This window comes from Aulostomus chinensis, chromosome 20 (assembly GCF_037954235.1).
Source record: "Aulostomus chinensis isolate RoL2024-O1b breed Wild chromosome 20, RoL_Achi_v1.0, whole genome shotgun sequence".
NCBI lineage: Eukaryota > Metazoa > Chordata > Actinopteri > Syngnathiformes > Aulostomidae > Aulostomus > Aulostomus chinensis.
The window spans coordinates 25,373,194-25,390,596 of NC_141339.1; the positions used below are offsets into that span (position 1 = coordinate 25,373,194).

General features: G+C 49.0%; 1 protein-coding gene across 2 annotated transcripts in view; it reads left to right on the plus strand.

The window, feature by feature from the left end:
• The first annotated feature begins 5,260 nt into the window (after positions 1–5,260).
• LOC147243471 (uncharacterized) overlaps positions 5,261–17,403 on the plus strand; it is a 30,791-nt gene continuing 18,648 nt past the window's right edge. For both annotated transcript variants that reach the window (XM_086189977.1, XM_086189976.1), the window contains exons 1-9: positions 5,261–5,603; positions 8,431–8,655; positions 13,045–13,211; positions 13,819–13,856; positions 14,606–14,652; positions 14,776–14,849; positions 15,503–15,652; positions 16,393–16,451; positions 17,167–17,187. In XM_086189977.1, the coding sequence (XP_086046103.1) occupies positions 5,543–5,603; positions 8,431–8,655; positions 13,045–13,211; positions 13,819–13,856; positions 14,606–14,652; positions 14,776–14,849; positions 15,503–15,652; positions 16,393–16,451; positions 17,167–17,187 (842 nt within the window). In that variant the 5' untranslated portion in view covers positions 5,261–5,542. The remainder of the gene's footprint in view (positions 5,604–8,430; positions 8,656–13,044; positions 13,212–13,818; positions 13,857–14,605; positions 14,653–14,775; positions 14,850–15,502; positions 15,653–16,392; positions 16,452–17,166; positions 17,188–17,403) is intronic.

The window sequence follows — 17,403 nt, forward strand, 5'->3', positions numbered from 1 at the left end:
CGTTGCAGGTTTGCCCAGAGTGAATTTGATTAAAAGCAAATAAAGACAGAGCAGCTGTTTGATAAGTCGGAATAAATGAAGGCTGATAAAGACACGGTGACACGGCACCTTCAGGTCCAGCAGGAAGCACCCATGGTGAATATTTCCTCATCCAGCTCTAATTAATGTGATAACCCTGTAATTAATTATATTGTTGAACACACCTGAGGTGTTCAGGGTCCCCAGGGGTCCACGTCTTTCAGACTCATCTGCCCCCAATGGCTGTTCTGCTGAAGGCGTCGGGTTCATCGGAGCTATCAGCAGTCAAAAATTTTAGTCTACAAGCTGAAGAAACAAAAAGTTAATTCTGTTGTTACAAGTTTAAAGGAGGATGAAATCAAACTTGTACCTGATGACAATAACATTGCTAACTCAAAATATTCTACAAAAATATACCAGGACGATGCTGCCAACACAGATATGACAAATCTATGACCGTCCTGAAAAGCTGAAGCTCTGGGCAGTGAGGGGCTGTCCGGGATCTACACAGGAGTGGCAAGCCGGGTTGGTGGTTCCCCTCCCAAAAAAGCAGGGACCAGGAAGTCTGTGCCAGTTACATGGGCATCACATTGCTCAGCCTTCCTTGGAAAATCCACTCTAAGGTGCAGGGGGGAGGATTCGGCCAATTTCCAAACCTCTCACTGAAGAGGAACGATGCGGATTCCATCCTGGCCCTGGATCAAGTGGCCAGCTTTTCAGTTATGAAGGATCCTGGCGGGGTTCTGGGAGTTTGCTCATCTGGTCCACAATCGGTTTTTGGATTTGGAGAAAGCTTATGACCGGGTTTCTCCAAGGACATTGTGGGAGGTGCTGCGGCAGTATGGGGTGCGGGGGACGTTCTCAGGGCCATCCAATATCTGTACGCCCAAAGCAGGAGGTATTGTCAAGGTCTTGGCAATTAGGCGTAGTCAAAGTGATGGGGGGTTGTAGATGATGCGGTCCTGTCGACATCATTGGTCTGGGACCTTCAGCTCTCACTGGAGCGGTTCATGGCCAAGTGTGAAGCTGCTGGGTTGAGCATCAGCTCCTCTAAATTTGAGGCCATGGTTCCCAGCAGGGAACTGGTGGACTGTCCACTCAAGGTAGGGCACGAGTCCTGACCCAGAGTGAAGGAGTTTAAGTATCTTGTGAGAACTTCCAGCTGAAGATTTCCTGATTCACACTGATGTTTCATGCATTTTTATCACCCTACCAGTTATACGAACAATTCTCAGGAGGACTGGAGGTTGAAAGTCCAATCAACAAACAAGGTTCAGCCATTTATTTGTCGAATGCAGATTTTTTTTTTAAACCCAGTAGTTTCAATGTGACTCATCACTGGAATCTCCTTTATGCACATCTGCAGTTGTCTGAACCTGCCAACCACGTCAAAGGACTCAGTTCTATAAGATCATCCAACAGGACATCTGACTCTGACACCTATGACTGACACCTGGACAAGCACAGGTAAGAGGAGGGTTCAAATGACAAATGTCCAGCACCAGTTCAGTTTCACTGATTTGCTGCACTGAGATTTGAGCACAAATCACTGAAGTGAACACCAACAGCTGACTGCAGGAGTGGAACCAGCAGCTTCTTCCTCCCATCAAAGTCAGTTTGAATCAGACTTCAGGTTTGTGAATGTTCATTTATAACAGAGCTTTGATATGGATTTACCTCCTAATCTCATCTCGGGCTTTTGTTCGCCATGCGCCGTCATCCTCTGATCAGCCATGAAATGAAGATTTATGTTGATGGAATGAGTCACAAGCCAGCATGAAAATGTTTCACTGATGTCAGGAACCGTGACACTGGACCGCCAGAGGAGACATCATCACACAAAGATGCAGCTGAGTCGCCCTGGCACGTGGAAATGTGAACAGGAGGAAAGCCACAGAATTGATCAAAGAACATTTATCCGACTGATGTCCTGATCAATAAGGTTTTATTTAAAAAAAGAAAAACAAATCAAAACTTATGATGAGCCTTGAGGTCTTTACAGCCTACACAGAGTGCGACCTCGTCTGTCATTCCCTCGATCGAGCTGGACTTGCACAGAAAATTACATCAGCAACAGGTCACCAGGATCTGGATCAGCTTGACTCTACATTTAAACTTAAGTTAACTCTGGGTTCTAGAAGCAGCCAGTCCAGTCCTGACATACTTCATTGCCAGCTGCATGATGAGGATGAGGATGATGACTAACAGACAAAACCATGTTCTGCAGTTCCCTACACTGCCATTTAAGTCAAAGCAAAACTATACTGAAGACCACTGGAGGTCCCCGGACTCCAGGTTGAGAAACCTTGCTGCACATTGATCCATTCAGAAGCAGAAAAAGTGTCTGTCCTCTTCTCCTCTTGATAGCACTTCAAGGCCTCAGGGAACCAACCAGCAGCACTGATTCAAATTCCCGTCTGTCACGCCAGTGTTTGCATCACAGGCTGGCGTCGCGTGGCCTGAATGTAAACGACATAAATTGATGACTTTGAGACAGACGTGTGCATGTGTGTGATTCAAAGACTCGAACATTCGCTTCATGAGAACACTGGGCGCTTTGCTCTGGTCCCAGTCACCTGGCCAGCATCTCTGCCAGCACAGATGGAGCTGTAGAAATGTATAGTCCAAGAGATGGTCTCCAGTCCCAGGACTCATCATGACCTTGAACCGGCCTGAGGAGAGTTGGATTAAGGTGGGCAGAGCTGTGGAGCGACGCTGGTTACAGCAGCGTCATTGTCATGCAACACGTTGCTCTCCGCAGCAGCCGTTGCCTAGGGGACGGACCGCATATGTACACACGCACAACGTCTGTGACTCGACTTCCTAGCAGCTTGAACATCCACCTGAAGCATCTTTTCATCAGTGGTCTGCAGGCGTCTCATCTCCTCATCTACATTCTGAAGCACCGTGTGGTGAAGTCACTTGGAACCCAAGTCACATCCTACAGCCGCCACTGCTGCCATCAGAAAAAAGTCCAGATGATAGAAGTCAGCAGATTTTTATGCTGAGTTCTGGATGAGACAGAGGAAGGACACGTTTCTGTCTCCATGCAAGCATACACGCACACACAGAACTAACTCATGTCATCCTACAATCTTGCTGTAACTCCTCCTTCATGAGGACATGAACATGCTTCAGGGTTCTTGAAGGTTAGAATTCACCTTACTCACCTGATCATTGATTTGAATCAAAAACTGATTGACGATGTCACTGTAATATATAACCTCTGACCCCCAGCGATCGTGGCAGACCCATTGGGACTACAGTAATTTATATCCCTCCACCTGGATCTGCCCTGCTGCCTACTGGAGCACCTGGAACAACCCCTAGGAAGACACCCCGGTGGCATCCTGACTCAACTGAATCCTGTCCAAGTAGCGGCAAATCTGCTGGAGTCCCTGAGGGACTCACCAGGCTCCCTCCTGAGGAAACACATTTCAGCTGCTTGTGTTTGCGATCATGTTCTTGGTAGGAATGAAAACTGACATCTGGATCCAGAGCTTTGCCTTCTGACCCAGCTCGGCCTGGTCTACGTTACTCAGGACCGTCAGAATTGCTCACAGGTCTTGGACCTTGAGTCTCAAGTAAAGTCTCAAGTTTTTTACCATGCTAACGAGTGCTAATCTGTTGTTTCTCTGGTGAAAGAATTCCCAGCATGTGCCTGGACTGGAGTGTTCTCCTCCTCTGTCAGGCAGCAACACGAACAAAACATGAAGACACACACAATAAAGTTGAGAATGAGTGTTTCCTAGTAAAAGCAGCTTCAGCACGCCGCCCTTCAGCATGCCGCCCTTCAGCACGCCGCCCTTCAGCACGCTGCCCACAGCCAGGGGTAACTTTGTATGAGGGGAAACAAATCGTGTCTCTATATGAAGGAGGGGGTGCCATGGGAGCTCTGGAGGCATCTGAATGTCACCCTGATGTGAGAGAACCTGCTGCACTCACACAGTTTTAGAATCAAACTGATGGAACAGGAGGGGAAACGGCCCCAGAGACATCTGAGGCGCCACCGGGGGGCAACTCAAGGAGTCGTCAAAGCGAGGCGTCACCGCGAGGCGTCACCGGGGTGTTTCGGCCATTTGAGCTCCTCATCATAACCCGTCCATCACCAGCTGACTGTCCCCATCATGGTGGACACTGGCATGACACATGAAGTTTGACAGGAAGTGGATCATTCCATGTGGCTGCTTTATGTACATTGCCTTCTGTGTTTCAGCTCGCCACTCGTCTGCTGGTCAAAATTGTTGTCCTGCTATTTTTGCCTCACAACAACATCACATGACCACCACAAGAGCATTGTGGTCTCGCTTTTCAGAACCAAATACATGGGTCATCTGACCAAACTGGAACTGTGACATCACCAGGGGTGAAGAACCTCGCTAGGTCGTTCTTGGGTAAACCCTGACCCATGACAAGTGACAGCATGTGTGCTGATCATCTGTTTTCCTTCACATGTCGTTTGTTCCCCGTTGCAGCTGAAGCCTCAGTTTGGGTCCCACACTCGCCGCCTCCCACTGAGAGAGGTTTTGGGTTGAGCTGCAGCTGCTCTGGACCAACAACACAGTTGATGACGAAGATTAGAGATTTACTGGCATTTCTAATCTGTTCGGCTCTCCAATTATGATCAATTTCACAGAGTTTGAGCCTCAGATGACCCACAGAAACTTAATACTTTCAACTTTCCCCCATATCCTTGATTCAGAGAGCTCACGTGTGGGTGGGAATGTTGCATCCTCATCCTGAAGCTGGTGGCCATGCTGGTGAGGCAGCCCCTGATGGCATTAGTCCATGGCCCGCGCCACCAAATCCTTGGGATGATGCCACTAAGAGAATGTGGGTCAGTGATACAGAAGTGAATGTTGAGCGTCTGAAGCCGGTGTGGCTCAGCCCAGTGTGGTACCACGACGATTTTATGGGTCAAATGGGCCATCTCTCATGTGCAAAACAGTGGGCAGATTACTTGATAATTCCAGATTAACTGGTGAACTGGACTCCATCAAGACCAGTTTGTGTCAGACAGGTGAGTCTGGCCCTCCTGTTATGAAGAGAAGGTGTCCTGGTGGAGGTTGGGGGGCCATACTGGAAGGACTGGTTGCCAGTTGACAGATGCCCCCAGCAGAAAGCCACTAACAGGATGACGCCGGCACTGCAGGGCCGCGGGGTAAAGACGGATTAAGTCTGAGCAGTAGATAAACAGATTATTCCTGAAACAGTGTCTTCTTTTTTAACCTCGTCACTCATCGCCACACCAGCAGCTCCGTCCCATAATTCCCAGAACAGACCAGCAGCGCCACTTCCTCCATCCTCCCGGGGTCTGCAAGGACTGTTTCACTGGAACCCAGATCTCAGAGTCCCACAGCTGCATACCACGGACCCAGAAACCCTACGACCTGACTGACGGCAGCTGTAAACGCCATCTGAGCCGCCGTCTCCTCACAACAATTTGACCCTCTCTCTCCTGCTCCCACCTGCTCCCACCTGCTGGACCATCTATCTTCCAGATTTCCAGAAGTCCTGTCCCACAATGCTTTGGGAACTGGGGCTTCTGCTGTTTGTCATTGCTCCACAAGCTACAGGAATCAAAGGTGAGTCTGGGTTTATTCACAGAACCTTTAGTCTCAAATAGAAGTCGTGCTTTTAGGCTTCTATTCTTTTAGAAACAGACTCAAGAGATAAAATCATTTTGGTTCAGGACTTAAGGAGTGCTATGACTCCAGAACTAAAGCTGGTCCCCACACAGAGGAAAGCCTCTTAGATTGCATAAGACCTGGAGTCGAGGAGGTGTTGTACGCCGATTTACTCTGGTGATTCACAACGACTTGGTGGAGTTGACCAGATCCGGAATGTCTCTCATGAGGGACCACAAATGTCTGCAGACACGAACATGCTGCTTTATCGAAAGCTGCTCGATCATTCAGGGGCATTTATGGAACCATATGATCAGAACCTGAACCATCTGATCTGAAATCAAAGAATGAGGAGGGGGAGTTTGTTCTACACCAGTAGTTCTAGAACGATCATAACCAAGAACCTACATGGTGACATGTTAAACTGGAGCAGTGCAATGACTTTTCTCAGCTACAGCAGGGGCCAAACATGGTTCCTCAGGGGGCCCCACTGGCTGGATAGTCAGTGAGGGAGGGGCCACACTCCAGCCAATCAGAAGGAGGCATGAAACACACCTGATGGAATATGTTGATGAATCTGAACTGATTAAGTTCTATGAGTCAGCCTGGTGAACTCTGAGGTCACAATGAAAAGATCCACTTGGTACCAATTACAGATCTGTATGTTGATGTAGTGATCACTGATCAGACACACTGAATTATCTTATAAATATATGAAAATAGGTAAGTGGGTGGAGCCTCTGATCTCAGTGCTCTCATCCAGCTGATGCAGGAATCTGTGACATTAGCAGACAGCTGGAACCTCTGTTAGAGTACCATTAGAAGTTGTACACAGTCATTAGTCACTCTGTACTCGCTCAGTACATGTTCAGTACTGACTCAGTACACACTCAGTTAACATTCAGTACACACTCAGTATACGCTGAGTACCTACTCAGTACTTACTCAGTACTGACTCAGTACACACTTTGTAAACACTCAGTACACGCTCAGTACCTGCTCAGTACTCACTTAGTACTGGCTCCTACACAGACACAGTGGTCCAGCTCAGGCAGGACACCACGGCGCTGAGCACTGCTGAAACACACACGGTTGCTATGCAACAGAGATGCAGCAGGAAGCTGTAGAATCAGGCACATCAGAATGTATCTGACCAATCAGATGAAGAACTGGCTCTGGTTCTGCCGTGGAGGTGAGCAGGGAAAAAGAAGCATGTGTTGGTCCTAAGAACAATCAGGAGGGGGGGAGTTCCATCACCATCTCTTCCAGAGGGATTCAGGCTGATCACCACCAGAATCTTCTTCTCTTCCACCACCAGTGTTGGGATCTACAATTCCCTCTTGCCAGATCACCTGCGAGTGAGCTGCTGGTGGAGCTCATGGTGGACTGGTGGACCTGGACTGCTGCAGTGGGTCAGCTGGTGTCTCACTTCTGGGTGTTTGGGTCAAAGGTTCTGTCAGAGGTTCTGGTTCCATGATCCACTACTGAGAACTTCACCACATTAACACACCGGGGCCTCGGTTCCTCCTCAGTCCACCTGAGTCAAGACTAGAGATACTGGAGTCACAGCTCCTCCCCTTCTGGAAGCGTTTGTTGCTAACACTAGCAGCCAACACTAGCAGCTAACAGTTGCTAACATTAGCAACAGCAGGTGCTTTGTGTTCCCACTATGTGCGACATGAGTAAATGCAATCACGTAGCGTCCAAGATAGAAAAAAACTTATCATGAATCAAGATTCCATTAAGTTAATTAATTCAACACTGTTTTAATAGCTTTCTTTGTTTCAAGAGGTTTTTTTTAACCTGTTTCTTTTTTTTAAAAAAAAATATTTCTGCAATTCCTCTAGGTACCACATAGACAATCCTTGTCCTAGAGGCAGAGGTGAGGTCTCGTTCTCTCTGCCAAGGTTGTATATTCCCTTGGAGTGGGCTGAGATGGGACAGTGGACCCGGACTGATGGCACTCGGACATGAATATCACGACGAGAGGCAGAGGACTCATACTGTTGACTCAATAAAATGAGTTGATAATCCCAGTTTCCACAGAGACGGTTCTTAATTACATCTCTTGGGTTTTACGATTCTATTGATGGATCATGGATTTAAATACATGGATAGAACTCAAACCTTGGAACCCAAAAGCCTGGTTGGTCACATTTGATGTCACATGACCAACATTTGGCTCAGGTATGACTGGCAATCCTGGGGGTAGAGAAACGTCAGTAGTTCCATACACATCCACATTGAAGATGGGCCCATGGGCTCGTTATCAACTTTGGCTCAAACACTGCCTACATATCACTACATACTACATATCATTGCCACGTTCTACCCAACTGTCCCACCAGAATGGAAAAAATACCACAGTAATTAACCTTCATGTACTTCACATACCAGAGCTCACGAACAACAATGGAGGAGTTCTGGTACTCATGAAGAGCACCAGAACTCAAGATATGTTTACTTCTGCAAATATTCTGTATCCGAGCAACCCAAGTGTCTCAGGGGAACCACTCCAATGCCTGGCCTTTCCTCAGTTTTATGACAGCCAGGTAAGTGGAGGCAGACAGTGCCCAGCCTCAGCCTGGGCCCTCCACACTGTGGTTGTCCTGTACCTGTGTGAGGAGCGAGGAGGTCCAGGCTCGTTCTACATGAAACTTCTCCCACGAGTTGGAGCAGGAAGGGTTGGGTTAAGGTTAGTTGGAGCTGAAGCCAGTGACCTGTCTGATTATGAATCTTGTTTGGTTAACATGAACCTCCTCTCCTCTCCATTTTTCCCTTCCAGAGGGCAGCGCCCGGCTGAATTCAGAGTTCAGTACGGAGGCAGGAATCAGTTCTGGGCATTTGGCAGAGCTTCTGAAGACACTCCCACTGGACAGAGGTTCAGCGTTTGGACTCACCAGGCATAGACCCCGCAGGTCTGTGTTTTTGCACTCAGGAGTGAGGATCTGTCCTCAGGAGAGCATCAGCGAGGTTCTGGCCAGCCACCAGGCATACTACCAGCTTCGAGGTAAGTCACCACTGCACAGAACAAACACCTAAACAATGTTTTGTTCCGCCTTCAATTCACTGTCAGAAACATGTGACTCAACCTTGCAGCGAGGTCGTCGTCTGCTGCCTTTGTTTTGTCGGAGATGCCAAGTTTGAAAGCAGATTTCCCACATTTTTCATGATTTTTGGGATACAATGATCAATAGAGACAAAAATACTGAAATCCACATTCAGCGGGATCCGTCAAATAAGTGGTCCCTCCCAAGTCTCTCAAAAACAGGGCGGAATCTGACAGGCCTGTTAATGGTTGATGTGGAAGGGGGTGGAGCTAAGAAACCTGTGATCCAAAAACCTGATCTGACAAATATGGAAGGATATCACAAAACTAAAATAAAACAGAACCAAGTACACAACAAAAACTAAATCAAACCTCCCTCCTAGTAGAGTGGGTGTAGAACCTCCCTCCTAGAGGAGCAGGTGTAGAACCTCCCACTAGTAGAGCAAGAGTAGAACTTCCCTCTAGTAGAGCAGGAGTAGAACCTCCCTCCAAGTGGAGCAGGAAAAGAACCTCCCTCCAGCAGAGCAGGAGTAGAACCTCCCTCCTTGTAGAGCGGGTGTAGAACCTCCCTCCTAGTAGAGCGGGTGTAGAACCTCCCTCCTAGTAGAGCAGGAGTAGAACCTCCCTCTAGTAGAGCAGGAGCAGAACCTCCCTCCTAGTAGAGCAGGTGTAGAACCTCCCTCCTAGGAGAGCAGGAGTAGAACTTCCCTCCAAGTAGAGCGGGTGTAGAACCTCCCTCCTAGCGGAGCGGGTGTCAAACCTCCCTCCTAGTAGAGCAGGAGTAGAACCTCCCTCCCAGTAAAGCAGGAGTAGAACCTCCCTCCCAGTGGAGCAGGAGTAGAACCTCCCTCCTAGTAGAGCAGGTGTAGAACCTCCCTCCTAGCGGAGCGGGTGTCAAACCTCCCTCCTAGTAGAGCAGGAGTAGAACCTCCCTCCTAGTAGAGCAGGTGTAGAACCTCCCTCCTAGTAGAGCAGGTGTAGAACCTCCCTCTAGTAGAGCAGGAGTAGAACCTCCCTCCTAGTAGAGCAGGTGTAGAACCTCCCTCCTAGTAGAGCAGGTGTAGAACCTCCCTCTAGTAGAGCAGGAGTAGAACCTCCCTCTAGTAGAGCAGGAGCAGAACCTCCCTCCTAGTAGAGCAGGTGTAGAACCTCCCTCCTAGGAGAGCAGGAGTAGAACTTCCCTCCAAGTAGAGCGGGTGTAGAACCTCCCACTAGTAGAGCAGGAGTAGAACCTCCCTCCCAGTGGAGCAGGAGTAGAACCTCCCTCCTAGTAGAGCAGGTGTAGAACCTCCCTCCTAGCGGAGCGGGTGTCAAACCTCCCTCCTAGTAGAGCAGGAATAGAACCTCCCTCCTAGTAGAGCAGGAGTAGAACCTCCCTCCTAGTAGAGCAGGTGTAGAACCTCCCTCCTAGTAGAGCAGGAGTAGAACCTCCCTCCTAGTAGAGCAGGTGTCGAACCTCCCTCCTAGCGGAGTGGGTGTCGAACCACCCTCCTAGTAGAGCAGGTGTAGTACCTCCCTCCTAGTAGAGCAGGAATAGAACCTCCCTCCTAGTAGAGCAGGAGTAGAACCTCCCTCCTAGTAGAGCAGGTGTAGAACCTCCCTCCTAGTACAGCAGGAGTAGAACCTCCCTCCTAGTAGAGCAGGTGTCGAACCTCCCTCCTAGCGGAGTGGGTGTCGAACCACCCTCCTAGTAGAGCAGGTGTAGTACCTCCCCCCAGTAGAGCAGGAGTAGAACCTCCCTCCAAGTAGAGCAGGAATAGAACCTCCGTCCGGTAGAGCAGGAGTAGAACCTCCCTCCTAGCGGAGCAGGAGTAGAACCTCCCTCCTAGTAGAGCAGGTGTAGAACCTCCCTCTAGGAGAGTGGGAGTAGAACCTCCCTCCAAGTAGTGTGGGTGTAGAACCTCCCACTAGTAGAGCAGGAGTAGAACCTCCCACTAGTAGAGCAGCAGTAGAACCTCCCTCCAGTGGAGCAGGAGTAGAACTTCCCTCCTAGTACAGCAGGTGTAGAACCTCCCTCTTCGCGGAGCGGGTGTCAAACCTCCCTCCTAGTAGAGCAGGAGTAGAACCTCCCTCCTAGCGGAGCGGGTGTCGAACCTCCCTACAAGTAGAGCAGGTGTAGAACCTCCCTCCTAGTAGACCGGGTGTAGAACCTCCCTCCTAGTAGAGCAGGTGTAGAACCTCCCCCCAGTAGAGCAGGAGTAGAACCTCCCTCCTAGTAGAGCGGGTGTGTAACCTCCCATTAGTAGATTAGGAGTAGAACCTCCCTCTAGTAGAGCAGGAGTAGAACCTCCCTCAAGTACAGCAGGAGAAGAACCTCCTTCCAGTACAGCAGGAGTAGAACCTCCCTCTAGTAGAGCAGGAGTAGAACCTCCCTCCTAGAGGAGCGGGTGTCGAACCTCCCTCCTAGTAGAGCAGGTGTAGAACCTCCCCCCAGTAGAGCAGGAGTAGAACCTCCCTCCTAGTAGAGGGGGTGTAGAACCTCCCACTAGTAGAGCAGGAGTAGAACCTCCCTCTAGTAGAGCAGGAGTAGAACTTCCCTCCAGTAAAGCAGGAGTAGAACCTCCCTCCCAGTGGAGCAGGAGTAGAACCTCCCTCCAGTAGAGCAGGAGTAGAACCTCCCTATTAGTGGAGCAGGAGTAGAACCTCCCTCCTCGTAGAGCAGGTGTAGAACCTCCCTCTTCGCGGAGCGGGTGTCAAACCTCCCTCCTAGTACAGCAGGAGTAGAACCTCCCTCCTAATAGAGCAGGTGTCGAACCTCCCTCCAAGTAGAGCAGGTGTAGAACCTCCCTCCTAGTAGAGCGGGTGGAGAACCTCCCTCCTAGAGGAGCGGGTGGAGAACCTCCCTCCTAGCAGAGCAGGTGTCGAACCTCCCTACTAGTAAAGCAGGTGTAGAACCTCCCTCCTTCTATGAACCAGCACGTCTGAGACAGCAGAGATGAAAACCTTCCTTTACCAGCAAGAAGTTGAAGCAGATCCAGGATCAGTGGGGACGGACGTCTGCTTAGACCTGCTGGAGGGAGAGAAAGACGGAGGACAGGAACAGAGACAAGGATGGATATCGAGAAGGAAAGAGAAAGGAGGGAGGGAATGATGGACAGACAGGACGCGAGCAGGCAGGAAGGAGGAAGACAGCAAACAACGACTAGCTACCAATAATCACATCTCCAGGTTACTCAAGCATCGATTCCATCATCCATCCATCCATCATCCATCCATCATCCATCTCTCCATGTTCTCCCTCTTCTCCTGTTCAGGGTGGTGGGGGTGGAGCCTATCCCAGCAGCCTTCCCCCTGGACAGGTCACCAGTCCATGGCAGGGCCAACACATAGAGACAGACAACCATTGGCTCTCCCAGCCACGCCTACGGTCAATTTAGAGTCTGGATTAACCTGGTCCCTCTTGATGTCTTTGGACTGTGGAGGAAGCTGGAGTACCAGAGAGAACCCAGCAGGAACAGGGAGAACATGGAGACTCACCCAGAAAGACCCCGTGCTGCAGCCGGGGCTCCACCCTCAACCTTCTTAATGGGGGGCCACCGTGAGGACCACTGCTCCACCCACAACCTTCTTGATGGGGGGCCACAGGGAGGACCACTGCTCCACCGGGCCGCCTTCAATTCCAGCATAATATGAGCAATTATGTGCCAGCAAACAGAATACTGATGCTAATTCTAGTGCAGTTTAGAGAATGTATGATATAAATACTACTAACACTGATACTTATACTGATGCTACGGGTGGCAGCAGGAGCCTCTTCAGGTCTGGAGCCTCCTCCAGCAGCACCAGGATCTGGGATGAGGGGAGAAGAAGAGGAGTTAGTAACACGTCTGAGGACAGGAGGAAGAGACAGAAGCCCAGTGCATCATGGGAGATCCCAGCAGTCTGAGCCTATAGCAGCAGATCTAAGGGCCAGCCTAAGCAGTCCTGACTATAAGCCTGATCAACAAGGAGGTCTTAAGTCTGCTCTTAACCCTAGAGAGGGGGTCTGGGTCCTGGACTGAAACTGGGAGACGGTTCCACAGGGGTCTGATAACTTAAGGCTCCGCCTCCCATTGTATTTTTGGCGCCTCCAGGAACCAACAGGAGCCCAGCAGCATCCTGCAGGTGAAGGGTTCTAGCTGGATTGTAGGGAATTAGGAGCTCTGTCAGGGATGAAGGTGCAGGGTTTTTTTAGGGCTTTGATATCGGAAGAAGGAGCTTGAACATGAACTGGAGATGAGTCCAAACAGGTCTGGAACACTCCAGCCCAGAGTCCATGATCTCAGAACTTCCAACAGCTTTTCACATGAGACATTTCGAACATCTGTAGATTGGGTTGCAACTGTAGCTGGTTTCTGTCTCTGTGCTCAGTGTGTCAGGAGGCAGTGTGGGAGGCATTCCGGATCTTCCTGGACAGGATTCCTGGGACCACTGAGTACCAGAGGTGGGTTCACGCATGTCAGCAAGAGTCGCTCTGCATCTCGGACATCGCCAAGAACTTCAGCAGCTCTGAGGAGCATGTGACCATGATTCAAAGGGTAAGAAATGTGACTCACAGAGCTATTTGACTGCAGTCACATGACTTGGACTCCAGTTCCATTCTGGATCAAACCACCAGAAGGAAGTCATGTGTCAGTGCAAACAGATGAATCATTGTGCGGAATCAAGAAAGCGCCAGCCTCCACAGATTAGGATTAGCGCGTTCGTTTACCGCGGCCGGAAGAACCGTTAATTCAGTTTATGTGGGTCTTGGTTTCATTTTGTGAAAAGAAATTGCAATAAACTCTATTATGTATCCAGGAAACCTCCCTCGGGGCTTTGAGATTCATCCGCAGCAACGCCACATGATGGCAGTCAGAAACACTGTCAGATTACAATCTGCACACGGAATGCGTTATTCGTAAAATTACTTATTTTTTCACTGTTTCTCTCAGTAACATCTGTCAATCAAGTGCTTATGTAGTTTTAATGGTTTGATGGTCAGAAGGTGACAAAGAATTTACAGGAAGCGGAAATAAACAACATGAATCAGCAGTTCAGAATAAACACTGCCATGACATCATCATCTTCATCACTACCGAGAGTGTCATGTTGATGTGTGGCAGAAGTTGAGTGACAGTTGTGTTGTGTTTTGATTGTTTTCAGCGGATGAGCCGGCTGAGAGAGCAGAAGCCACCATCACGGTATGATTCACCAACCACCGCCAGGAAGCCAGCGAACGATTAGCCAGACGATGCTAACTTTGTGCCGTACACATCAAGCTTCACACAGACAGAATCGCTCCATGGTGATGACGTTTTAAGAGCAATCAACATTTAGTTCAGGATCAGTGAAAGCAAAGACATGAGGGTCAGGTGGCATTCATGTCCAGGATCAATGTTCATTAACTACCTTCCAACAAAGAAACAAATTATTGATGTAATTATGTCAGCATAGGGGCGGCCCGGTGGAGCAGTGGTCCTCACCGTGGCCCCCCAGCAAGAAGGTTGTGGGTGGAGCCCCGGCTGCAGCACGGGGTCTTTCTGGGTGAGTCTCCATGTTCTCCCTGTTCCTGCTGGGTTCTCTCTGGTACTCCAGCTTCCTCCACAGTCCAAAGACATCAAGAGGGACCAGGTTAATCCAGACTCTAAATTGACCGTAGGCGTGGCTGGGAGAGCCAATGGTTGTCTGTCTCTATGTGTTGGCCCTGCCATGGACTGGTGACCTGTCCAGGGGGAAGGCTGCTGGGATAGGCTCCACCCCCACCACCCTCAACAGGATAAGCGGTAGAAAATGGATGGATGTCAGTGAAGGAACCAGGAAGTAGTGTCACTAATCTCGATGTAACAATCTGTAACATTTTTTATTTGTGAACTTTTATTTCTAATTTAACCCCCTACACTGTGAGAGATCTTCTGTGATGATCGACATGTGGTTTTTTTTACATGTTTAGAGGGGCGGAGCCTGCAGCGCCAATGAAGAGGCTCCCTGAGACTGCAGGTAGAAAATTGATTAATTATTCTGATTATTATTATTGGAGTGAAAAATGAGCATCTTCCCCTCTGTTGTCCTGATCCTCCACTGACTGTGTCTGTTGTGTTTGACGTCTCTCTATTCTCTCAGCCCCAGAGATCTGGACTGCCACCTCACCAGCGGCGCCAGCTGTCATCACAAGCACCACCGTCCCTCTCAGCCTGGTGAGTGCAACTCCAAGCTTCACCCTGACTGTGACCCATCGGCTGAGCAACTAAAAACTAAAACAACTAAACAACTAAAGCAACTAAAAACAACTATCGCATATTCGATATACATTCATCTCCACAGCAACACAGTAGAAGAGGTCACACTGCAGGACGAGTACTTCAGCTCTACTTCAATTACACATCAGAGGAGTGAAAGTGTGAGGACGAGCAGCAGTACTCACACTTTCACTCCTCAACTGTGTTTCAGGGAATTTTGTCATATTTAGTTCAGTAAAGACAAACAGTTCTCTGCAAACATGATGGATGGATGATGGATGGAAGATGATGGATGAATGAAAAATGGATGGATGGATGATGGATGGATGGATGGATGGATGATGATGATGGATGGATGATGGATGGATGGATGGATGGATGATGGATGGATGATGATGGATGAATGAAAAATGGATGGATGGATGATGATGATGGATGGACGATGGATGAATAATGGATGGATGGATGATGGATTCCTTCCTTCCTTCCCTCCAAATTCTTTCCTTCCTTCCTTTCTTCCTTCCCTCGTTCCTTCCTTCCCTCCCTGCTTCCTTCCCTCCTTCCCTCCCACCGTACTTCCTTCATCTTAGCTCTTGTTTGTCGTCCTAAAGGACTCAGAGCTTCCGAACCTCGTTCCTGAGAGTCCGGCAGAGCAGATTGTGGACTTCAGTATCAATCTGGTGGACCCGGGTTACCGGGAGCTGCTGGATGACCCTGACTCCCCTCAGTACATCGACTTGGCGCACCACCTGCAGGACCAGGTGATGTCCTACTTCCTAGACACAGTTTACTTTGCCGGTTCAAGATGTTCCATAGAATGAAGAACTCAGCAGCAGGAACGTGACTGTTCACGTCTTCCTATGAGTGAAGAGTAGAGCAGAACAATTTCTACACAACAACTAGAGTTCACAAATGAAGCTCCCACCTGTTTGGGGATGTTTTTACTTTGAGTCCCTTGAAGTTGAAAGAAACTTTTCATGCGTGTTGTCATAACTTCCCCCCCGTGATCTTCATCTCATACACGTGAATATGGTCCAAGTTGTGTGTTTCTGTTGTTGGTCTGTGCTGGACAGTTTTACGTCTGTCCAAATCTTGAGTCGTCTTAGTCCCTCTGCTGACTCCGCCCACCCGGGTATCCTTTATGGCATCATGTCTTCACTCAGCTTCATAGTAAAGAAGCTTATGGGGTCGCAAGGTCAGAAGGGAGAGGCGTCTTTCCCTCTCTCTCTCTACCAGTAAGAGTCATCGTGTGGACACTTCAACTGTCGCTTCCTCTCAGAAGCCAGCAGGTTCGTTCAGCACCGCACGCGACAGACAGGATTGTTTCCTGATTGAGCCTGTAAATGCGATTATGTCGTAAGAGTCCAGGGCCCAAAGATAGACATCAATGAGGCCTCGCCATTCATGGCGTCCTTTACTCCAACAGTTTATTAGCCAGCCTCCCAGATGATGACATCAGCCTCTGCAGTGCCACCATGCTGATGGCGTTTTGTCTCCTCAGATGGAGCACGTCTTTGATAAACTCCCAGGGTTCAAAGAGCTGCATGTGCTGCGTATCAGGTAAGTCCGGAGCGTGAAATGTTCATCTCAATGTAAACAGCATTTGAGTGAGCAGAGGAGCTGCGCATCTAAACCATCTCCATGGTGATTCCAAGATGCAGGGAGCCTCCATCATGTTATTGAATTTCAAATGACCATCTGGTTGGCGAGGAAGGCCGTCGGTGGAGATAAGTTTGACGGCTCCAGGAACTAAACTGAAATTGACTTCCTGTTTATTTCCACAAGTCAAGTTGAGACTGTCTTGAAATCAAAGGCTGAGATGTGAAACACCTCAGCCTGTATCAAAGACAGACATGAGGACGACTCAAGCACCAGAGATGATGATGACATCTGATTTATGGGAGACCCGCCTGAAATAGAAAACTACACGTAATGATATCAGTAAAATTGTGAATAAAACATGGCCGCCACCCAGGTTTCAAGCAGAACTGACCATCAAGCTGATGGGCTCTGATCCAGCAAGGGCGAGATGATGACATCACCAGTGCAGACAGCTGGAACCTCACAGCGTCATTTTACCGTTTGCCTGTGGTTGAGAAAAACATGGCAGCTGGAAATGCGATGCTAGCGGCATGATGCATAATGAGCCTTCCTCTTTTTCACATATTTTACTTCTGCCAGTTTTGTAAAAAAGGATTTTTCGTTCAAGTTGATGATTAATTGTGATCTTGTAATTTTTTTACTTGATATCTTCCTCTCTTTCTCCCAACAACAGCGAGACCCAGGACACTGACGGGTGAGTGTGCCACACGTTTTGTTCCTGTTAAAGGTCCAGTATGAATTGCAGATGCACTCCTGATGGGATTTCAGTCGTCCCTTCTTCTGTAAACATGTCAAGTAGTTTCACAGTCACATTCTTCCCTAGCTGGGTTCATGTGTGCTCAGATGCTCCTGTGGTGGCCCGCACCTCCTGAACTCAACAGGCGATTCTTCCAGAAATGAAAACTGACCT